Source organism: Aedes albopictus, chromosome 2 (assembly GCF_035046485.1).
Source record: "Aedes albopictus strain Foshan chromosome 2, AalbF5, whole genome shotgun sequence".
NCBI lineage: Eukaryota > Metazoa > Arthropoda > Insecta > Diptera > Culicidae > Aedes > Aedes albopictus.
This window is the reverse complement of record NC_085137.1, coordinates 148,999,122-149,018,796: the sequence shown is the minus strand read 5'-3', so window position 1 is coordinate 149,018,796 and position 19,675 is coordinate 148,999,122. Positions and strand designations below refer to the sequence as shown.

Here is a 19,675-nt window from a genome sequence, read left to right as displayed (position 1 = left end):
ACAGCTCACTTTTCCTTCAGAGGTTTCGGATTTTCGTTCGAAAAGTTTATCATTGCCCATTGAAACGAGCTAGCTCACTCAGCACTATCCGTGGCGGTGCATTCATCCATGGCAGCCAGTGAGAATTCCGACTTCGAGCAATCTGTTCTGTATCTCTATATCTATGTAGCTTCGTTCATAGAACATGAGTACACGTGCATTGAGTCGGTCGGTTGGTCGTCATCGTCGTCGTCGCTAGGGAATCGAACAACCAGTTCAACCATGTAACTGACCTTTCGAGCATCGCTGACTTCACACCGAAACCGCCCGTTTACGTTTTCACGAGCCCGAGTAAGAAGTGATACTTATAAAACTTCTTTTTCAATTAAATAATCCTGTATATTTCGCGATGACACTCAGCACTCAGAAGATTTGCTGTTCATTGGAACTCTAAGATTTTATAAGGCAAAACCTTCAAAAAACGGATGCCATTATTATACTTCAATCAGAGGAGGCGTGGAGTTCAATTAAAATTCGACTAAAGAATGGTAGAGGACGATATATCGGTATCAAATGAGTGGGTGAGCTCGTTCCATGTTATTTTCAATTCTTTTGCCAACAAAAAATCGTAGTTTGTAAAAACTAGGTTTTTCATCTATTGTTAAATGAATTGCAATTTTATTAGAGTTCTTGGGATACGTCCATGTTGAAATTTTTTATCACGATCCCGATTCCACCTATTTAAAAAAGTTTCAATATTCAAATCCACTCGGGAAGTCAACTAGCAGTTGAAACAATTATCTCTCTTTATTGCTGCTTGCCAGAGTCATGTTCGGTCGGGTTGTTAAAGTCAGAGGACGCACCTTAACTCTCAACTGGTGAGTTGGTTCCATTCGATTGCGTTGCAAAAATTGTAAACATATTGTTCTTCGTCGCTCCTGCCCTCTCGATAAACACACACACTCTATACATACGTATGTACGCAAGTTCACAGTCATTCCGGTGTCCGTGGATTTTTGAATTTTCTCGCATAAGTATGTGATGCGTTGAGTTGAGGGGGTCGTTCGTGAAATTATCAGTGTCAAATTCCTCCGCACCGCCGCGCCCCTGCCTGTACATAGCGAATCGAATGACGACGAGCTGCTGACCGACTTTGAACGTTAAAATTTAAGACGCATTTAAAGCACAAACGACCAATTTATGCGTTTCATTCAAAGCGGAGTAGTAAGCGTGGAGTTTTGTGTTTTTCGTATCATCATCATCGCCTACTTTGACTCACTCCCCATGGAGAGCGTGTGAAGTCTGTGCGACGATGTGCGTCGCCAGCTATGATCGGACTTCGTCTCATACTGTCTTCTTGTAGATGAAGCTCTAGCTAGAACTAAAATCCATAGCCTGCTCTGATATTGCCCAATACACGACGACGAACCCGTCGTCGCAGTACGATGGAATGCACTTTGTTTGGACTAGGAACCCAATCTAGGGAAGCAGAAAGCACTGGAAGCAACAACGGAAAAGCAGAAACAAAACAGAGCCCGCGCTAGCTAGAGTTAGAGCAAAGAATAAAAATATAAAGAATGCCCTCTCTTGTCTTTTTCTATGTAAACGTCAAGCGACAAGACAAGTGGCGCTCTCTAATGCCTGGTTTAGACAGTGCAAGTGACTTGATTCAAGTCAATGGAAAATGCCCAATTGAATGCGAATTGAACGTGTAAACACCACCATTCATCCCACATGAGCAACTCACTTGAATTGAACGAAAGTTGAACATGTTGAACTTTTTATTCAAGTCAAACAAAATCGTCTCACTTGCCCCGTCTAAACCCGCGATTCATGTGAGCTAAATTCAAGTCATCTGTCAGTGAGATGAATTCAATTCAGTTTGCTTACGCTCCGCACGAGTTGAACAATGTAAACACTTGCTTCAACTGAGATGCATTCAGGAGCATTCAAGTGAACACTCAAGTCATTTGCTCAGTCTAAACACATCATTCCATTGGATTGAACATCTTTGAGAAGTTAGCAAGTGAAATGTTCGTTTCAGTTTAACAATGTAAACCAGGCATAAGCGTTTCAAGGTGAAAGCTCTATGTAACAGTGTTCGTGATTTGTCATGAGAGAAGGTGGTATGCGTATGTTTTGGTATCCGCATACAATCAGTAACGCACACTACCGCATGCAGCTTGAACTTTCATCCGCAGGTAGCGCTGCGGTATTGTCCCCCCGAGCATCAGCGGTGTGGGCTTTCTTGATATTCTTATTCTTTGGTTAGAGCTAGAGCGCTAGTAGAGCTCAGCTGATGGCGATGACGCCAAGCGCGCGATAGCATCATCGCCATCCAACTCGGCGATCGGAGTCGAGTGAAGCGAGGTGGAGTGCAACGAGGCGACGATGTTGCTCGGTGGGTTGCCCTGTTTACGAACACCATCGCAGGCGCGACGCGAGGCAATCAAGTCGCGGGTGATGCTAATGATGGTGGTCGAACTCAAGCATGGCGGGAGGAAGGATCGTGGTGGTGGAGGCGGTTGGTATATTACCCTTCAAAAAGTGGAAATGTAAACAAAGGGAAATTTGTGTTTAGACTCTGCTTTGGTTTGCTTTCTTCGCCCATTAGTGAGCTCTGGTGCTGGGCTGACCGTTGGAACGCATCGCCGCCACCTCCCGCTATAATACGCGTTCATCGGAGTGTGTAAAGTCAGGCTAATGAGCACGATACGGTAGCCTAGTATCGGTATGGTAAAACTAGTTTGTCGAGGTTCTACGAGTGGTGGAAGTATATCTCAAATAGTTTTCCATCAGTTTTATTTTGTTCGTAGTAACAATAACCAATTCTTGGAAATCGAAAGAACAAGCTATGAATGATTTTTGATTACAGACTTGAATCTCCATTCGCTCCCTTTGCAACAACGACCCCTTCTACCAACACTTCTTTTGTCTTCTCTACATTATATGTAGGTACTGCGTATCAATTGAAACTGCGTGCATCCCTATCCCTCCCTATCCGTGAGTCCGTGCCCTTGCCCTTCCATTATTCTTCCCACAGAGCTGATACAGTGCACTGCATTCGATTCTTGAAGGTTTGATGCTAGCAAACAGCGTGTTGGTCTGTATCGTTAGCTTCATCATACCTACTCTGACTTTGACTGCAAGTAACTCCATCAGAGCTGCGATGACTCCACTTAGTCATCAGGCTTTGGTCTCAGCGTCTCAGATATAGGTTAGGCACAGACAAACAGACGTAACACTTCGAACATTTTTCGATTCAAATCATAGTCACGGAAACATATTCGTCCAATGCTAAAAGGACTAAGTTTGGCCGACCACCAACTAGGTGGCGGTAGTGAGCAAACGTCAAACTCGAACAAAAACTATGCGAGCGCCACGGTTGGGCAGTTGGCCAACTATCAAATTTTGAAAAAGACCGTTAAATCGGTGTACGATGAGAATTATCAGAGTGTTACGTCTGTTTGTCTGTGGGTTAGGTATGCCACTATGTATGCTATTGATTTTATTGAAATAGCTTTGGAACATGGCTAGGCTATGGCAAACATAACAGCAGTGCTGCACCGCAGATTGGGTAAAATGTTTGCAATAGATTTGGCTTCTGTTGTTATCAAAAAGATTTGTTTGGTTACCGCCTGTGGTATTTATTGAAATATTGTAGCCACGATAGGTAATAATTATTTATTCTATTATTATAGTATCACTGGTGTAAGTATATTCTGTCTTCCAATGACTGCGTTTTCCCTCTGCTGTCAGTCTCCTCAACTTCATGGTTGCTGTGATCATCTGCCAATGAACCCGACTACCACATCTCCTTTTTTTCAAAAAAACAAAGGACTATGCGTCTAATTCCAGCCCGGTGGATGTGCGTTCGATGGGGATCTCCAGCTGGTCCTCCTTGAGCTCCGTAAATGCGTCCGTGGCATCTTTTGATTCGACTGCCGCCGCCGTCGCCACTGCCACCACATCAGCCTGCTCATCACCACATTGACTGGCCGCTTCCAAGGCCGGATGTTCCTTGAGCTTCGGCGGTGGCGGAAGCGACACTTTCAGCTTCAGCGAACTCAGCATCCGACTGCTGTTCTTGACGGCAGCATCGTGATGTACGCGTTAGTTTTGTTAGATGATGTGAAATGTCTCTACGATGCAGTTTGGAGATGGGCGTCATCTCGTGGGAATCCTCATTTTCCTCCGAGTGGCACCGGCAACAAATCCGGTCTTCGTCCTCGTTCACGTCGAATCCTCTCGAAGTCGTCGTCGCCGCCGCCTCCACCGAACTCTTCGTTCTCCTTGTTGGCGTCCTCCTCGGCGATGGGTTCGTTGGGTACCACATCTTGGATGTCGTCCAGCGTCAACGCCATGCCTCCGATCTTGGATGGTCTGGAGGAGGAATCCACCGAGAGGGTGTCCAGATTGCCCCCGCTCATGTCGTCCGACCGCTTTTTTGCCCGCACTGGTCGGATTTTCATCCGCCGCAAAGGCATCTCCCTCTTTCGAGGCGAGATATTCTTGCCTGAACCGGTCAAATTTTCATCAACCGTCAGGCTTCCCCCTCTTTCGAGGCGAGATGTTTTAGGCCAAATTCGTCAAAATAATACTTACTCCAGCGTCCCGCACACGTGAGTTTAATTCTCGTCGCCATTATGTGGTATATATTGAAATATTGTAGCCACGATAGGTAATAATTATTTATTCTATTATTATAGTATCACTGGTGTAAGTATATTCTGTCTTCCAATGACTGCGTTTTCCCTCTGCTGTCAGTCTCCTCAACTTCATGGTTGCTGTGATCATCTGCCAATGAACCCGACTACCACACCGCCGATATGTTCTCTTGAATTTCTCCGGATTTTTTTCAAACTTGTTCATATAGATCAGGGGTTCTCTAACTTTTCCAGCTCACGATCCACTTTTGGGGTGATAACGTTAAGCGACGCACCGTAATCCTGATTGATACAATGATGTCAGAAGCTTATTCCTTTGTGGCGTAAGCTCACGTCAACAGAGTTTTAGATTTGTCTGTAAATTTGAAAAAATAGCAACCTGTCAAGGGGAACATATCCTTTTTTAACCGGAAAATCCACATTTATCCGTTCCTAACCATCGCTAACCGCTGCTAACTGAGCAGCAGTTGGACGCGGTTAATCACGGCTAGCAACGGATAAACGCGGATTTTTCCGGTTAGCAAAGGAAGTGTCATTCCCTGAGACGAGACTCGCGAAGAGGAAAAAAAGCAACGTCAAGTGCAGCCCAACTCAGCTGTCAGTTGTAGCCCGTTTGATTACGTTACCTAAAACGAGGAAAGTATTGCTATCCGAGATTAATTCTGAAGCCAAAATTCACTCCGAGCAGCATTTTCTTCTCCTGTAATGTCAAAAATAAATTGAAAACAAAATATTCCAATGATTATTTTGCTTGGCGATTGTTGGCGATGCAAAATTTCACCTCAACATGATTTTGTGCGTGAATGGGATTCAGTCACACTGCATGTGAGCTGATGCGGTCACGTATGTGTTTGAACCACCAGCCCAAAACATAATATCAACACAGATAGGAAGAAGAAAAAAAAATAACAAAGTGGAGAAAAAGAAGATTGTCTTCGCGAGTCTCGTCTCAGGTCATTCCCCCTGCAACCTGTATATGACAACTGACTAATTAAAAGGATATTTGTTTGTTAAATTATTGTCAAAACACTGTGAAAGTCAAAAATTTCAATTGTTGTTTTTTTTTCGGATAATCAACCAAAATGTTATGTACATGATGCCTAAAGTTCAAAATACAGATTGTAATGAAAAATGGACAAATTGAAATAATTTTTTATATCTTTATTTTCATTCAACGTGTATTTTACGACTGTGGATTCTACAGTTGATAGAAATTTCTCGGCTCTGGTAACACTAGTTTACAAAATAAAACAAAAGTCGTGAACTTCTGTCAACGACCAAAATTTTTGAAGCACAATTTAGCGCTGATTTCAAAACCGTGCTTCAAAAAATTTTAAGTAGAACAGCTTTTGAGTTTTAGCTCAATATCGAGTTTTATAACTTTTTAAAATATGGAATTTACTATAATTCAAATATCTTGCGTTTTGTTCAACCAATTTTAAATCTTTTTCCATAAATTAAAAGCTGAATACAATACCATTTGATCATCTGAATGCAGGTTTTGCGTCAGATTGATGAAATACAAGATATTGGCAAGTTTTAGGGACGATCTCCTTAAATTTTAGCAAAATTTCCAAAAATATATGAACAAATGTGTTTTTTTTTCAATAAGACAAAAACAATTTAAAAATTATTTCTAAACGTTTATTTGACATATCATATGTAGGCGAGTTACAGTAAAAAATTCAGCTCAATCGGAGCATTGATTACGGAGAATAAGATGTTTGAAGTGAGTGACTTTGCTTAAAAATAGAACAAAAATCGATTTAAAATCATCAACCTTGTATGAAAAGTCGAAAGAAAAATTCTGCTCTACTGTAATTTTTTTCCTTCGCGTTTTCGAACTCAGGGCATGATTCTACACCAAAAATGATCATCAGCTTACCGAGTTCCAAAATGCTGTAAACTAGTGTAATCTGAGTGGGTAGCAAAAGGCTGTTTTGCTCCTACATCCGACGTTTCGGTTATATTTATTTAACCTTCTTCAGGGAATAGGAGTTAGCTTTTTTGTTAAGTGGTGTGAAGCTCTACATTTGTTTGTCCTATAAATATCATGGCGGCCACTTTTGCTATGGTGCATAGGTGTCATATAGCTTGAGCGGCACTGTAGTTTGCTGGCGCTTTTATAGCAGCAGTCATGGCAGCAGTTTTTGAAAGCTCGTTTTAGTTGCTTTTAAAGCTAATCCCGATCCAAGATCGAGGGTGTCGATAAAACACAGGTAGCGCGATTAGCTTCAAAAGCAACTAAAACAAGCTTTCAAAAACTGCTGCTATAAAAGCACCAGCAAACTACAGTGCCGCTTAAGGTATTTGACACCTATGCACCATAAGTGGCCGCCATGATATTTAGGGGAATCAACGTATTTTGGACACAGCGTTACGCCAATATATTTTGGACACTTCCATTTGTTTTTGCCGTAAGTGTCCAAAAAATATTGGCTCGTTGCTGTGTCCAAAATATGTTGGTTCCCCTACAGGACAAACAAATGTACAGCTTCACACCACTTAAGGAAAAAGCTAACTCGTAATCCCTGAAGAAGGTTAAATAAATATAACCGAAACGTCGGATTTAGGAGCAAAACAGCCTTTTACTACCCACTCAGACTGTCAGAGCCGAGAAATTCCTATCAACTATTTTCATTCGTTGATTTTAATAATGCTAATTCTTCACATAAAAGACACAATTGCGAAAAAAAACATGTAGTTCTGGAGGGATTTGAACACACCTCTCCCCAAACTCGCTAGACGGGGCGCGTTAACCAACATTGCCACATAACAAGCGTGCACGCACTCGTCTGTGATTCACGATGCAATTCTGAGCTTTTTGCAGTTTAGGTTTAATGAAAGTCACATTTACTCGACTGACAATTGTGCTTTTCATTAACAATGAAGCAAAACATTAGTTTAAGTTGGTTATTTATTGACTTGTTTTTCTATAAAAAAAAAAACCTCAATACAATCACGCTAGATGTTCATGAATAAAAACTGGAGAGTAATGTTGCTTCGTACTCAAGAATCAGGCGGGAATAAAACAGAATCATGCACAACTTACTCTTCGGGGAACTATGATGTTTTAATGTGTTGGTTGCGAGTTGCTTCACGATAAGAACATTCCCATCGCACTCATGCAAATGAACATGTTTGGAAATCCCATAGTAGAGTACAAAGATGTCGCCACAATGTCCACTTCTCATTTTACTCGAATTTTCTCCAGAACAAGTCCAGACTTTCCCGTCGAATCTAATTCCGATTGTTATTTTTTTTTTCTTCAAAAGACCATTGGATTATAAGTTATTGTAACCTTTTCTTACAACAGGCGTGGACTGGTAGATAAGCAAAGACAGTTCAAAACTCGATAACTATTTGACGTAATTCAGGCAATAACGCGCTAGATTTGATATCTCAAATGCTTGCAGAACATTTTCGAAAAAAAAATATTGAAAAACACATGGTCTGGTCTGACTTAACGTTGCTGAGGTGTTTAAAAAAGTTATGTTTGAGGCGTTCGGGTCATATTGACCCGAATTTGGCTCAACGCTTCACAGTAATTTTTTAATAAAATAATGAAGTTTTTGTTCTCAAAATTATCGTTAGGGCTTGAATTTTGTGGATCCGGCTCGAAACTAAAGTTCGGTAGGACTTTTTTTTTCAATTTTTATTAACGTGTATTTTAACTTAAATGCTAATTCTACACTCAAAAGGTAGGATGTGAAATCGACGCCAAAGAGACCATGATTTGATCATTTCTACCGGAGCGTATTTTTCACAATAAATTATGCAAAATGCAGCTGATTTGAAAAGCGGAAAAAGCAGCAGTAAAGTGACCCAATTACTAATACATCTGACCAGATGAGTTTTGGCGGGTTACGTACAAAAGGCTGAAATACGAGAGTCTGAAATAACATAGGGATGAAATGGTTATTCAAACGCATCAGTCTAAAGGCCAACCTCAACACTAACAACTCAGACAAACAGATCACGCCAAATGGGAATAATTGCATACATTCATTGATTCTACGATCTATTTGAAAATCTACTTGTTGGTCGATTACCCAGCCGTGGCACTCGCATTGGTTTTGATTGAGTTTGACGATTGACCGTCCTACAACTAAATCATTTTGGGGTAACATGTTTCAATTACTATGTTCTGAATTGGAAAGTTTTACGACTGGTAATAATGCTATTGATTATTGAACACCTACATTACTAAGATAGTATTTTTCAAAAGAATAGCAAATATTTCAAAGCAGGGAAAATTTCTGATGATATTGTTTTAGTAGCCGTAATGACAACCAACTCCAAAACAACATTACTCAAAAGAATAGCTCATGTTTAAAAAAGGATAAATTATCGATATGAATATAATCAGTTCCTTTTGTTGTTCGTTGGTATGGGTTCCGGGTCATTTGGCCGAACGCCATTTGGCCGAAAGGGTCATTTGGCCGAACGTCATTTGGCCGAAAAAGTAATGATGAACTTAAGTGATCATGCCACTATTTTCTGTAACAGTGTAAGTCGAAAGAACAGCTTATGATTCAAAGAAAGAAAAATCTCTTCTAAAAATATTCACAGTTTCAACGTCAGCTAATCCCTTAATGGTAAAACTAGAAAAAATAGCCTATAATTTAAAGAGGGACATATTTCTGATGGTCACATTCGCAGCTAGAATGTTATCCATAGTTTGCCCATGCTCCCATTTTTTATTATCAGAATTCGGCCAAACGACCTTTTCCGACGACTGTCATTCGGCCTAATGGCGTTCGGCCAAACGACAGTCGGCCAAACGGCATTCGGCCAAATTGCCGGACACCGTTGGTATGCACCATTAGCCTTTTTATTGTAAGTTCAGTTTCGAAACTAGGGTCCATACTGAGGGCTACGCGTACGATTCGCGTTGAACCAAGATTTTTTCATTATGAAAATTTTCGACTCCCTTTGGCATTGAGTATCTTCGTGCCTGTTACACGATATGCCAAAGCTGGGAAGCAGGCTCGATCTCAGTTCGGGCGTTATTCCAAGAAATAGAAATAGTGCTATAACTTATATATATACATTTTTTAATATTCAGCCTATTGTAATTTCAGCCTTATGTTACACTTTCGTTTTGGCTATCAGATAATGGGCCATTCATAAACCACGTAGACTTTTTGGGAGGAGGGGGGGTGTAGCCAAAGTCTACGCTCCATACAAATTTCAAATTTTTTGTTGGACAAAAGTCTACGAGGGTGGAGGGGGGTCTGAGATTGCCAAATTTTGGTCTACGTGGTTTATGAACAGCCCCTAACCACGAAACTAAATCAGGAGGCCCCGGAACGACCTCCCGGAGACCTTCGAGAGGTGGCCATTTTACAAATTTGGTGAATACATCAGTGGCCAGGGCAATGCCAAAAACAGAATTGGCCAAATCACGGTTCCGGATGCGATTCCTTGGACTCTTGAAATGTCACCAATTCTCACATTTTCAATTACGCGTGCAATATATCAGAAAGTGCAGATTTCTGTGGAGTTCATCAGTTTCCAAGCCAGATACCAAAAACAACATTGTCCACTTAGTAATTCCAGTATCAGTTTCCGGGACCGCTTCCCATGACCCCGGAAAAGTGATCAATTCTCGCCTTTTCTGTGTTCATGCATTCAATTTTCCGAAATTTACTGAATTTTCTGGCGAATACATTAGTGGGTATGTTAAAAACAGGATTGGCCACGTGACAGTTCCGGAACCGGTTCCATAGGTCCCTGGAATATGACCAACTTTAGCATTTTGTATGTCGTGCGGTACATCATAATTAACAGAATTTCATAGATAACACTAAAAATGCAGTAATTTTTGAACTCGGTAAGCTGATGATTATTTTTAGTGTAGAATGATGCCCTGAGTTCGAAAACGTGAAGCAAAAAAATTACAGTAGGGCAAACTTTTTTTCGACAAGGCTGTCGATTTAAAATCGATTTTTGTTTTATTTTTAAGCAAAGTTGCTGCCTTCATATATCTATATTTCCGTAATAAATGCTCCGATTGAGCTGAATTTTTAAATTGTTTTTTTTTCTTGCTGAAAAAATACAAATTTCATTATTTTTAGGAAATTTTGCTTGAATTTAAGGAGACTGGCCTATATAATCATCACGAATCCCACTAACTTGATGCGAAAATTATGTTCAGATGATCGGAACATATTTATTATGTTATGTTTTTATTTATGCAAAAAGATTAAAAATTCGTTGACTGCAACGCAAAATACTTGAATTTTAAAAAATTCCATATTTTAAAAAACTGTAGAACTTGATTTTCACAAAAAGAAACTCAGAAACTGTTCTACTTAAAATTATTTGAAGCACGATCTTGATATCAGAACATAATTATGCTTCAAAAATGTTGGTCGTTGATAGAAGTTCATGACTTTTGTTTTTTTTTTGTAAACTAGTGTTATTATTATTATTACTATTTATTCACGACACTTTACCATTATTGTAGTATTCATGTCAATTAATAGCTGATAAAAACTGGCCATATCTCGACGAACAATTTCTTGACAACTTTGATTAACCACCCTAATGATTTCATCACTCTATCCATCCCGGGTTGGGGATGCGCTCGCGCAGTTTTAGTTCTGCCTTGTTGACGTTCAAACGCTTATCATCAGCCTTCCCATCAGCCATCATCACCTTTCCTGAAATGACTTGATGCCAACAGGAATAGAGAGTCAGTCAGTCGTCGGTGGGATGACCTCATTTTGATATCACCACAAACTGCACGGATACAGTGTGGATGAAGATTCGCGTACACTGTCTGTACCATGCAGTGCAGTGTACCAACATCTTCAACGTGAAAGAAATTACTAGTGTAGTGCAACTCAAATTGTGGCATGGGCATTTGTTTGCCATTTACTGCAATAGCCAAGGTGACTTTTTCACGCGATGTGATTGTTAATCCTGTTGTGTTGAGTGATGTTGTGAAATTGTTTTCGTTTTGTTAATAAGCAAAGAAGGAAAACAGATGTTGAACTACTTGATGTACAACTGAACGGTGAGCTGGTGTTTGTACACGAGTTACACGAAATGGGTGGAAATGGTGAAATTGATTGCAGACAAGTTGTAGCAGATTTTCGTGTAATGTTATCTTAAATTTGGTTTTATCGGAATGTTATTACAATCTTTAAATTGTATAGATCAGTGAGCGGTGCAGTAGGCATTATGCCAAATGACCTTCTCCCAAATTACCTTATGCCAAACGACCTTATTTCAAATGGTTTTATGCCAAATGACACAGACCAGATATACTTTATTCTACTCGAAATTTTGGCAGTTTCTTAAAAGAAAAAAATCCACAATTATTTACGAAGACATCGTTTCAATCCAACAAACCTTATGGGACAAACCTTTTCCAAAAAACCGAATTGGAGCTACAAGTTTTTGAAGTAAAATAAAAAAAAAAATATGAGGTCTGTCAAACAAATGACAATTTATGATAAAATGCAGAAACATCTTCTATATAAACATTACAAATTTCTTATTTCTTAGAAGGAATTCATAGAGCAGTTTATAGTCTGACGATTCAAATATTATGTTCTCAATTTCTTGATAATTATAGAGTATATGCGTTTTAAGTGGGAATTAAAGTGCAATTTTGCTAAGGTTTTCGGTGATAATATGCTGAAGGTATGATTTATGGACGATTCATCAAACATTCCCAGAAAAAAAAAACTTTGAAAGCATTCTACAAGCGGTTCACACCCTTAATGTTCTAGAATATATATTAATTTTTTTCTTTTTCAAACAGTAATTCAGAAAAATAGAACAAAATTTCAAGAAAATAATCAAAAACATTTCAGAAACTCAACCAGAGACATTAATTCATGATTTTTTTAGGGGTTTCCTCTGGGAATCTATGTGAGTGTTATCTCTCAAGAATTTTACGAAGATGTTTTCAAAAATCTTGTGGGATTTCTTTTAAAAATTTCAACGATTTTGTTTTGTTTATTTTTTTTTTAAATTCCGACCAAGACTTCTTCACAATTGCCTCCAAGGGATGCTCTCAAGAGCTTTACCCAGAATTTTCCCATAGATTCATCCGAAGATTTGTTTAAGAAAGCTTGCTGAGAATTCTCCTTGCTCCTTGTTCAAGAAAGCTTGCTAAGAATTCTCAAGGAATTTTTATGAGGTATTCTCAAAATATTTCTTCGTGAACATTTTCAGAATCTCTTTCTAAAGTAACTTGGTTTTTTTCCTATAACACTTCAAAAATTCTACTAGAAACATTAATTTAAGAATTGACTTGAGTATTCCTATAGAAACTTATACGAGTGTTCACTTGTTTTACGACGATCCTCGCAAAAAAAAATCATAAAGGTTTTTTTCCTGAAAATTTCAGCAAGTTGTTTTTCAAAAATTCCTACCAGGACTTCTTTACAACTTCCTCCAAGGGTTTCACCCGAAATTTTCCGCAGATTCGTACGAAGATTTGTCCAAGAATACCTGCTTAGACTTCCCCTGGAATTTTCATGGGGAGATTCAGGCACTCCTTCCGAAGTTAATAGAGTTTTTTTTTTCGATTCCATCGAGGAAACCCCGAAAAACTTGGCCATATATTTTCTAAAAAATCCTTCGAAAATTCTTATAGAACTTCATTTAAAGATTCTGCCTGTAATTCTTAAATAGAAATCCAAGAAAATTTCAATAAGATTTATCCAAGAGAATGCACAGAAGACATTTATCAAAAAAAATGTTCAAGGATTCGTCCAAAAGCTACTTGGAAAACTGCAGTAGAATTTCCCAGTTGATTTTGAAGAAAATTTCTTCGAGCGTTTGCCCCAGTTAATTTCAGATGTTCCACCCTTTTTGTTTTTTTTTTTTTTGAGAATTCTTTAAAGAGTTTCTTCAGAAATTGCACCCAGGGTTCTGCCAAAGAATACTCCCAAAAAATCACTGAATATTTAAGCAATGGATAACCTAAAACGACTATAGGGATTCTTCCAAGGATTCATTGAAAAATTTCTTAAAAGATACATTTCACATGAAATCTTTCACTTATATTTTATTTTTTTCGAGAAATCCTTTAGAAATGTCTTCGTCCTTCATTTTTTCCGGTATCTGTACCAATTTTCTTTTCAGAAATTCATGCAAAGATTCCTTTAGAATTTCTGTAAAAGTTTTTGTGGGGAGAGTCCCCCAAGGATGCCTACAGAAATTATTCCAAGGGTTTTTCTTAGGCCTCCTCCATAAATTCCTACAAGGATTTTCCATTTTTTTCGCTGGAAAAGTACTGCAGCGATTGAGACATCATGCTTGATTATATTATCAGAAACGGGAAATCGACTTTTAAGCCCTCAATTCAAGTACTTTTTTGTTCACTAGAGTTATTTATTTTTTCGTTTTTTTTTCTAGTAATCATTAATATATTCCAGTTTAAACTTCTTATGGATTATTGTCATTTTTGTCTGGTCTGGGATGTCTCACACTTGAGCTGTTCAATAGAACTTGTTCCAAAAGTTAAAAAAATAAAAAAAGAAAAACAATTTCACCTCTGCAAAAAAAGATATATAATAATTATTTTTTTTTAAATAGAAAATTAATTTTGACAAGCAATTTTTTTGTGCCTGTGCTAATCTTCGAAGAAAAATCCTAAGAAATTTCTTTGAGGTTTTATCATATCATTCAAAGAGATATTTTAAGAGCTCCAGTGAGGATTTTTTCGACAATGTCACAAAAAAAAATCTTTTAAGTACTTCATGCGAGGTTTCTAAGGACCCCTCCGTAAATTGCTTCGAGGTGTTTCCAGATTTTTTTGAGGAAGACCTCTAGAAGTTTTCTTTTCTAAAGGAAATATATTCATAAATTTGTCGTATTCCAAACTAGCACTTTTTACTATTTCACTGAATTCTAGCTTATCTATTATTTTTCCGTGTATTCCCTCGCTAAGGAAAAGTACTGCTGCGATCAGGATACTAAGTTTGATCGTATTATACTATGAAAATCGGTATTCGACTTTAGCATCCAATTCTAGCACCCAATTCCAGCATTTCTCTGTTCACTTTTTTTATTTGTTTTTTTTTCCTAGTACATAATTATTTTTATATTCCAGCCTGAACTTTTCAGAACATGTTGTCATTTTTGTATGTTCTTGTGTCCTTCTCTTGAGCAGTTTAAAAGAAAATATTTTAATTTGAAGCATTAGTTGAAACTAATTTAAAAAACACAAATTTATCTCACATGTGCAAAAATTGGAAATAAAAGAAAATCTCTGAAAAAGAGAAAATTTGTTCCAATGAGCAAGTTTCTTTTAATTTCACCACATATGCACATCTTCGAAGAGATATGGTAATTTTGTATGCGCTTTGCAAACTTCTTCCATGAAATTTTGTTTTTTTTAACTGTAGTAAAGGATTCCTATAAAAGTTTCTGTAATGATGAGTCTTCCAAGCATGCTTCCAGAACTTACTCCAAGGATTTTTTAAGGACTCCTCCATAAATTGTGTTATTTTTAATGGCTCACTCCTGAGTTGTACAATAGAACTTGTTTTGGTTTGAAACATATGTAATAAAAACACAAATTATGCACAAAAATTGAAAATAAAAAAAATCTTAAAAAAATAAAAACTAGTTCCAAAGAGCAAGTTTCATTCAATTTCACCACATGTGCTATTTTCGAAGAGGTAGACCAATTTCGTCTGCGATTCACAGATTTATTCAGTGTATTTTTTTTTAATTGTAGTAAAGCATTGAAGGATTCATGTAAAAGTTTTTGTGAAGAGATTCCCCCAACGATATCTCCAGAAATTACTCCACGGATTTTTCTAAGGACTTCTCCGTAAATTGTTCCAATGAGTTTCCAGAAAATCTTTCAAGAATTATGACCTCTAGAAGCTTCCTTTTCCAAAGAATATAAATCCAGTAATTTGTCGAATTCCATAACGACCTCTAATGTTAGACTAGCACTATGTCACTTAATTCAAGTTTATTTATTATTTTTCCGTTTATTTTAACGCTGGACAAGTACTGCTGTCATCACGATACCATGATTGATCGTATTTTGTTATAAAAATGGGAATTTAACTTACATTTTGACACTTAATGCCGGCACTTCTCTGTTTACTTTTTTTGTTTTTTTTTTCTTGTAAGCATTTTTATATTCCAGCCTCAGGGCATATGGTCATTTTTGTATTTTTATGTCTCTCTGTTGAGCAGTTTAATAGAATTTATTTTGATTTGAAACATTAGTTAAAACTAATAAAAAACACAAATTAATTTCATATGTGAAAAAATAGAAATGAGAGAAAATCTAAAAAAAATAAAATTTGTTCCAAAGAGCAAGTTTCTTTTAATTTTAATGTGCTAATCTTCAGAGAGAATTTCGTCTGCGATTTACAAACTTCTTCAGTGTTAACTTTTGTTTTTTTTCCTGTAGTAATGCAGTGAAGGATTCGTATGAAAGTTTCTGTGAGGAGAGTCTCTTAATAATGCTTCCAGAAATTACTAAATGTTTTTCCTAAGGAGTTCTCCAAAAAATTCTCCGAGGATTTTACAGAAATTGTTTCAAGCAGACTTCCAAAACTTTTTTCATTCCATGACGACCTCCAATGTCAGACTAACACTGTTAATTATTTTACTTAATTCGAGCTTATTAATTATTTTTTCGTTTATTTTATCGCTTGAGAAAAGCACTGGATACCATGTTTGATTGAATTATGCTATGAAAATGGGAATTTCACTTGCATTTCAGCACCCAATTCAAACACTTCTCTGTTCACTTTTTTTTCTAGTGGTCATTTTTATATTGCAGCTTGTTGTAATTTTTAATTCTTACTCTTGGGCTGTTTAATAGAACTTATAGAAACATTAGTTAACAGTTATAAAAACACACAAACAAATTTATTTCTCATTGGGTATGTGTGCCATCAGTAATCTCACGCTCCCATATTCATCCTATTCGAAAACAAGCGATTAGGCACCAATTGATTCCGTTCTTTTTGCTTTGATGGGTGCTCACTTCTAACAAAAAAAACAAAAATCCTTTGTTTTTCGTAGGATGAAAATGGGAGCCACATGCTTAACAAGGGAACCAATACCCTATTCAAAAAAAAACGAAAATATAGAAAAAAAAAACTTTAAAAAATAGAAATTAGTTCCGGCGAGCAAATATCTTTTAATTTCACCACTTGAGCTATTCTTCGGAGAGATATGCCCATTCCGTCTGCGACTTCAAGACATACTTTTTCAGTGTCATTTTGTTGTTGTTTTTTTTTAATTGACGTAAAGCGGTGGTTTATTTTTTATTTTTAACTAGTTAAAAAAAATAAAAATGCTCAATTCAAATACTTTCTTATTCACTTTTCGTTTTCTATTTTTGTTTTACGTTTCTAGTAGTCATTTTTAGATTTCAGTATTCAATTTATAACTTTTATATCTTGTTGTCAATATTTCATTATCTAATTCCAGGATAATACTGGGAATTTTCTTTTTCGAAATGGTTATAATGACTATTGTTGCTATGTAATGTACCACTAAACCACTACTACCACTCGAGCTGTTTAGTAAAACTTGTTTGTTTTAAAACACTATTTAAAAAATATAAAAAAATGAAATTTACGCCCTGGGCTGAAAATCTCGTTAATAAAGATAATAATAATAATGAAATTTATGGTTCACATTTGCAGAAAAAAATAAACAAAATCTATCTGCAAAAGTGTAATGAGATTTTTTTTAATTTTTTGTGTTAAAAAAAGAAAACAATCTACAATCTCCCAACGAAACCACCCTAGCTCACATTAAGATGCACTTTTTCATCAACAACACAAACAGGTTGCGTCGTTCGTACACAGTACGTATGTTTGATAGTATGGTTCCTGGTGTAGGGTATGTATCGTGGTATCTGTGAATGTGTGATGGCACTGGATTGTGTTGTGTTTATTTTTACACCTCCAAGTTGTTATGCTTGCTGCAAAGCGTTTTTGTTTATTGGTATGTGTGCATCTGTCTTCATCCGTTCGGACGCCCTCGAGTCTGTAGTTGTGGTGACCATATAAATATGAGGTCACTTTTTACAGAAGCATCAAACAATGAATCGAAACAATGAACGAAAAGTTCGTCGTCGTTGAGAAGTCATGATGATAATTGAAAAAAAAAATCATACAGAGTTGTAGGTACTTACGTATAGTCTTGATTAAAATTGATAGAGAATCCACCAGTTTTGCCGAAACATTTCTGATTTGTATCACTCATTTAAGCGAACTTTGCGCGGACGCGAAGGGAAAAGCTGAGAGGTTGTTCTCTGTTGGCTTCGCTTCTAAGGACTTGCTGTGGCACTCCGAAATAAGGGGGTTGAGTTTTTCACTTATTTTGTTGTACTCGGGAAATTTTCACGGTAGCTTTGGACAAATTGAAGATTGCTCGGAAAATGATTCGCACTTCACTTCTGTTTTGTTCTCTTAAGAGCTGTACAGTTACTTAACAGTTACTTGACTTTGAGAGATGGCAAGCTGAAGAGAAGTTTCCCTTTTTGTTGGAAAAAAGAAAACCGTTTTTTTATTGATTGAAACAAACACTTTTTTTTCTCAGTCGATTGGGTCCGAAAGGAATCACAGATCCTCACTCGTCGTCACTTGGTTTGGCTTAAGCGGAAAACTAAAATCACACACTTTACAGAGTTACGAACGGGCAATTATTGCACACTGCACTTGATTTCTATTTTTGTGGGGGGTTGATGATTTTCCTTGCACAGCAGGGGAGCGCGAAGAAAATCAGCTGAAAATTGCACAATTGATCGGGAAAAAAGACAACAAAGTTCTCTTGTCGCTATATAGCCTTATGTATGCTATGTATCCTAGCTCGGTAAGAAGCTATTGTACTGCTGCTGATATTGCTGGCTGGCTAAAAATATGCGCACACAAAGGAGACGGAGGATCCTTTTCACACGAATTTTCCTTTCAGACTGAATCGTCAAGCTCGGGCGAACAGTTTTGTTTGGCTCCTCCACTAGCTAGCTAGCAATACTAGAGCTTCAGCTGAGCGCTATTTTTCGAACACAAGCGAGTATCAGTAGCAGCAGCAGCAGCAGCAGCAGCTGTATGGTAACGGAACCCAAACACCCATTGGCCAGAGCGAGATGGAAAGCACACAGAGACTCTCAAAATTGGGAGTACTGATGTTTACAGATTATCAAAGTTCTTTGATAATAAACGTCTATAACTTTTTTATCTTCTCCAGCTCGGATCCTACATTTGTAACATAACAAAACATCGAGTTAAAAAAAGTTTTTCGATTTTTTTTAAATTTCTTGTTTTTTTTTGTTGTGGTTTATATTTGTTTATGTAATAACTGTGGGTTCTGTGTCAATTAGTTGTAATAGAATAAATTTATGTTAGAGAAAACTCGTGGTAAACTTGTAGACAAAAAATAATGAAAAAAAAACAAAAAATACGATTTTCTTTTTTTTTATTTTTGGTATTAATGAATGATTGATACTTGAGACTTTGACAGCCCTGAGCAGGGATGCCATATATACAGATTTATCTATATTATACAGCTTTTTGAGCTTCCGTTTATAAAAAATACATATTTTTTAGCTAGAGGGGCCAATTTATTTTTGAATGGGATACAGATTTTTCTCCCAAATTTTGTATGGGATACAGATTTTTGAAAAGAGTGATACAGATTTTCAAAAAAACCATCTGGTATCCCTGGAAGTCATCTCATTGCATCTCATACCTATAGGCTATAACCTGCAACTGTTTCAACAAAAAAAATGTGGCTGCTCCAAGACAAAATTTTGTTAATGAAAAATTAGCTGTACGCTCAACTTTGAGAGTGGCTGTGCACAACATATACCTCGACAAACAAACAAAACGACAAAACGAACAAAAAAGCAAAAACAACATCCCCCTAGCCGTTTCGGTGTGAGTGCGATCGAAATCGACCCAAACACCCATCCGCGTCACACGCATATGATAGGTACGACAACAACGAAGACGAAAACGAAAACGACGACGATGAAGACCTCAGCAGCCAGTAATGTTTTTGTTTGGCTGCAATCCCTT

General features: G+C 37.3%; 1 protein-coding gene across 2 annotated transcripts in view; it reads right to left on the bottom strand.

Moving 5' to 3' along the window:
• Positions 1–18,624, bottom strand: part of LOC109428719 (WD repeat domain phosphoinositide-interacting protein 2) — a 109,976-nt gene extending 91,352 nt beyond the window's left edge. Inside the window, exon 1 of one of the 2 annotated variants that reach the window (XM_019704547.3) lies at positions 17,791–18,624. In XM_019704547.3, the coding sequence (XP_019560092.2) occupies positions 17,791–17,861 (71 nt within the window). In that variant the 5' untranslated portion in view covers positions 17,862–18,624. The remainder of the gene's footprint in view (positions 1–17,790) is intronic. The other variant, XM_019704555.3, reaches the window with a different exon arrangement.
• Positions 18,625–19,675: the final 1,051 nt, after the last annotated feature.